This window comes from Atractosteus spatula, chromosome 13 (genome assembly GCF_055471065.1).
Source record: "Atractosteus spatula isolate fAtrSpa1 chromosome 13, fAtrSpa1.hap1, whole genome shotgun sequence".
NCBI lineage: Eukaryota > Metazoa > Chordata > Actinopteri > Semionotiformes > Lepisosteidae > Atractosteus > Atractosteus spatula.
Genome location: NC_142718.1, coordinates 27,094,248 through 27,099,334, shown reverse-complemented (window position 1 = coordinate 27,099,334; position 5,087 = coordinate 27,094,248). Strand labels below are relative to the sequence as shown.

The 5,087-nt window shown below is 39.1% G+C and overlaps 1 protein-coding gene across 1 annotated transcript; it reads left to right on the top strand.

The window, feature by feature from the left end:
* The first annotated feature begins 1,050 nt into the window (after window positions 1-1,050).
* dlx1a (distal-less homeobox 1a) lies at window positions 1,051-4,594 on the top strand. The gene is made up of 3 exons (XM_088930516.1): window positions 1,051-1,546; window positions 1,883-2,082; window positions 2,785-4,594. The coding sequence occupies exons 1-3, from the start codon at window positions 1,234-1,236 to the stop codon at window positions 3,034-3,036; spliced, it is 765 nt and encodes a 254-aa protein (XP_088786642.1). The 5' UTR covers window positions 1,051-1,233; the 3' UTR covers window positions 3,037-4,594.
* Window positions 4,595-5,087: the final 493 nt, after the last annotated feature.

Below are 5,087 nucleotides of genomic sequence, written 5' to 3'. Positions count from 1 at the left end.
ACAAGCCGCCCTGAACTGATTTCATTTCAAGCTGTACAGAATTAAGCTTTTCTTACACATTCAAGTTTCCTTCCTTGCTGTATAAAGCGATGCAAATGTAAGTTGTTTTGGATAAGTCGTTAGTCAAATAAATTAGTATTGATAGTGAAAGATGATTACCGCATATAGCGTCCTAAATGAGTAATCATAATAAAAATATCTGAAAATGGTCGATGTTTTCTACTGCAATTATTATTAATGTATCACATCATTATAGTTTTTCATACGTCACGCACTTAGATATTAAAACGTTTAAATGTTGTTCATTTGGCAACGTATCATAAGGCATGACGTTTATTTGAGTCCCTAATTATTACTATCCGACTGCCAATATTTAGTTAAATAAAAATAAATGTACAAATTGCGAGGAATCGATTAAAGAACCTTACAACGGATAACAATGGTTTGACATTTTCTCTTTTTACGGACAAAATCTTGAAATGCTTTCTTAGACTGTTCAAACTTCACTTTATTGAATGATTAATTTAATTAGAAACGTAACGTTTTAATTTCACATTGCCACTAACCTATATTTCCATTAAATCTGAAACCTAATCCGCGATTTGATGGAACCATTTTTCTAAAAAATATATATATATATTTAAAATATTTGTATTGTTGTTATCGTTTATGGCACAATGGTTAAGCAGGAAGAATGTTAGTAGGAACTGCACCTGAGTGTTCTGGGCAGAAACACTACATACAGTGAAAGTATACAGCCTGGTATTGGAGGATGCTACAACGTGTATTTTAGCAATTATCCCTATCTTCTTTCAAGATAGGCAGTAGGCTTTAAAATGATCTTCTTTCTTTTACTGTCATCTGTTCGGAACAGATCTGCTGTACCTTTTACTATGCTTTTCGGAAATGCACAAAATTTAGTCTCGGCTTTGCTGTTTTTCTTGAGTTCCGAAGGTTCTCCGGACCCAACCTCTGGATCGCCAATCGGAGCCGCTCTTGGCACGGGCGGGCCAATCAGCGCCGGGCTTCGATGAATATTCATGAATCGCTGATTCAAACCTTTGAGGCGAGTTTGTGTAGATCCACAGCATCATGCTTAGACTTTTCACAGAGACAAACTCCATTTTCTTATGAATGGAAAGTGAAAAAATCAGATCAGCTTAAATTGGGATCCATCCTTCACTGAGATCATAGAAGAAAACAAAAAGGAAGAGAAGGGATCAGCCAGAAGAGATGACAATGACTACAATGCCAGAAAGTCTTAATAGCCCTGTCTCAGGGAAGGCAGTTTTCATGGAATTTGGGCCACCAAGCCAACAAATGTCGCCTTCTTCCATGTCTCATGGACACTATTCCATGCACTGTTTACATTCTGCTGGTCATTCTCAACACGAAAGTTCATACAGCACAGGCTCATCTTTCCCTAGGTCTCTGGGTTATCCATATGTCAACTCGGTCGGCAGTCATTCCTCAAGTCCATATATCAGCTCTGTACAGTCCTACCAAAGCAGCTCGACCTTAACGCAGACACGGTTAGAAGACACAGGTAAGACCGCCAGAATTTCTTGTCGACGAATTCCTACTTTTGCAAAGCGCTGGGCGACGCTGAAGCTTTGCTTTTGCAGTCCAGTGAACGTACGCCGAATTGGAAAATCAGCCCAGATGTTCACGTATTAGTCTTGGTAATTATTTATTGCGTAATGCTATAAACAATGTATGCAATTAAGGGTAATTATACCTAAACTGCAGCATGGTAAAAATAGCAAACTTGCACAGCAAAGTTCGCTGCTTTGCTGGAGCGGTCGTGAAGGCTCTTTTCCTGAACACGTTTTGTTTCTCTTTCCTCTTTTTTTTTGTTTTTGTGTGTTTGTTCGATTCTCAGCAACGGAGACAGAGAAAAACACAGTTGTGGAAGGAGGAGAAGTTCGGTTTAACGGGAAAGGAAAAAAGATCCGCAAACCCCGGACTATTTATTCCAGCTTGCAGCTACAAGCTTTGAACCGACGGTTCCAGCAAACGCAATATCTCGCTCTTCCGGAAAGAGCTGAACTCGCTGCCTCGCTGGGACTCACACAGACACAGGTCGGTACGTTTTTTTTTAATGCACACCGGTTTTTCGTTATGTACTTTTAACTTCACAACAGAATAACTGCTACTGCTGGTGATAATAATAATATTGTCCGTCTTTTTGTCATTGAAGATAAACACCATCGGAAAAGGAGATGAAATGTCATGCTATTTTATGAATTGGTGTGTAAAGTTAAATCAGGTTTTGCAACAATGATACAAACCTACTTGACCACACAAAGAGAACTGTCAGGTTTCGAACTTGATTGTAAATGAGTACCAGTACCAAAGATAAAGAAAATATTTAATATAATCTATTTTAATAGCGTGCCGACTTCTTTTAATCACGTTGTTGACTCAGCCGCAAAATGTTTTATTTTTTATTTTTACGTGGCTCATTTTCACATTGTGATTCAGCATTATTTTTCGCGATGGCGACTAATTTTAGACTTATCTTTAATATCACACAATGTATAAACACATAAGACACTAACTAACCCGTTTATTATTTTGTGTTGATGTGTACATTTAATCATGTTTTGTGTTCCGTGAAAACAAAATAGGCTAGTGACCGTATTCTTTCAAGATAAGGATTCATGCACAGCTGTCAGGATTTATCGAGCTAAACATTTCGATAACATTGACCGCGCCGCCTGCTTAGTGATAGCGACTGTGAACACCGCTGCTTTTGTCTGACAAGAGCCTTTTCTTTTGCAGGTGAAGATCTGGTTTCAGAACAAGCGATCCAAGTTCAAGAAATTGATGAAGCAAGGCGGGGGGGCGATAGACACAAACGCGTTAGCCAATGGAAGAGGTCTCTCCACAGGCTCGCCTTCTGTCGCCCCAGTTTGGAACGCTTCAGCCTCCGGGAAAGCGCCAGCGGGTAACCCGGGCACCTACATCCCCGGCTACACATCGTGGTACCCCTCGGCACATCAAGAAGCTATGCAGCAGCCGCAGTTGATGTGAATAGGAACTGTTAACCCCGCCCCGCCCCCCTCGGAGACCTTGGACGGTCCAGCAAGGGGGGATTTTGGGCCAGCTCCCCAGCGATGCACTGCACCCTGGTCCGTTGCAGACGAGCACAGATGTGATGCGGAGCTTTGTTCCCAAACGCTGACAGCTGAGCTATCGGCCTCCACACCGTTAGACCGTTCAGAGAACAGCCTGGAAGCAGAAAGACTTGCACAGGCATCGTCCGTGCGGAGGGGCAAGAAGAATGTCTTTTTTTATGTCCTCTTAATCAAAAAAAAAGAGGGAGAGGATAGCGAAAAAAATAGGTCATTAAAGCTGCTGTACCCCATTTCCGTGACCTCTTGATATATGTAAGAGTAGATGTATGACCCTCTAACCTATATATATATGTGTGTCTGTATACATATAGGTTACATATCGGGTACAGACTGTATTTGTTCATGTGTGTTAAACTTTATTTAAATTATTTAAATCAGATGTCCACAACAGTTGTGTGGTTGCTTTCTTTAAAACAAAGCGTGAGTGTGTTCTTAAGGTATTAAATAAAACAACAACAGCTGAAAAAAAACAAATTCTGCTCTTGTACTGCTCCATTAACGCAAACAGCACTGTCTGAAATTAGCGCCCTATGAAAGAAAGGCTTATAAAAAAAACCCTGGATTTGCCACAAATCAATGCATGTGAAAATCTTGTTGAAATGAGGTTTTGCAGCTTTAAAGAAGGAAGAGCAGTTTCAATTCGACAAGAAATTCCAGCATGTTCTGTTACTCCCCTGAGGAAGTGCACTGATCAGACTGATGTATATAAGCATATTTAAATCTCAATATATTCAGCTTTTTTGTGTGTGTGATTGTATACTTGACGCACTGTGAAATGGGATTTTACCTGTGAATATTGAAAATGTGTTAATTAAAATTAATGTGTTTAGCGTTCTATGTCAAAGTTTAGTTTTATATTCAACACGTTAATTTATTGATTTACATTAAAAGAAAATCCCTGTACATAATGTGTAAAATCTGAACGCAATTCACCTATGATTTCAAAAGGACAGCGTGAAAGGTACCGGAGTCATTTTACGGTTACAAGCACGTCTGGTAAAATGATTTTGTACTATCGACGTTTTTATTATTAAATTTCGAATGGCACCCCGTTGCACTGTATTTGTAAAATATTTTAAAAATGAGTTTTAAATCAAGCACAACTGAAAGTAAAATAAACGATACGATTATTTGTAAATTCCATTTTGATTCTAATCTGCATTAGACATTTCTACAACTTTCAATAGCGTAGTTGCTGTTAAGTGGTTGGTGTTAAACCTCCAAGGACACAAAACTAAATAAACGGGCAAACACTCGATCAAAAAACAAAACGCGTACAATTTATCTCGAGATGTTTTAAGAAAACTGCTCGCACGTTTGAATTCTCACTCTCAAGACAGGGTGCCTGTGTCCGCTTATCTGTCAGACTGTAGGTCTGATTGTTTTTCTGTCTGCAATTGTTTTCTTAATATAGAATTTCTCAATTTAGCCCTGACCCTTTCTTTATTCGCCTGCAGTGCCTCCACTATCGTTTGTGCCTTTATTCCCATAACAAGTCTGGTGCTTGTTTCTTTTCATTTTCATTTATAGTCGCTATAAGCTCCTTTCTCCTCTTCTGTGGTTACAATAAACCCCCTTTTCATCATTGAATGACGGGGAAAGCACTGGTGTGTGTTAAGTGAATAATTGGGCTAGAAGCAGGTGCTGCAGGAAAAGACAGCGATGTGTTGAGAAAAAAGTTAAAATGTGGATCAGTAAAAGTGACAAGTTCAAATGAGCTCTTGTTTGGGCTGATGGCTGAACTGCGCTTTTTCAGCATCTTTTTTTTTTTAAGGAGCAGAGAACAACAGAAGAAAATGTGACAGCGCCTGATAAATAAATACCGACCGTTTAAAATGAAGTACATTAGGGATTTTTCTTTAAATAAATGAAGACGTTTGGTAATTGTTAGTTTGTTTTGCGAAAAAGAAAAACCGCGTGACCTCATTTAAAAGAGGTTGCTCTTAC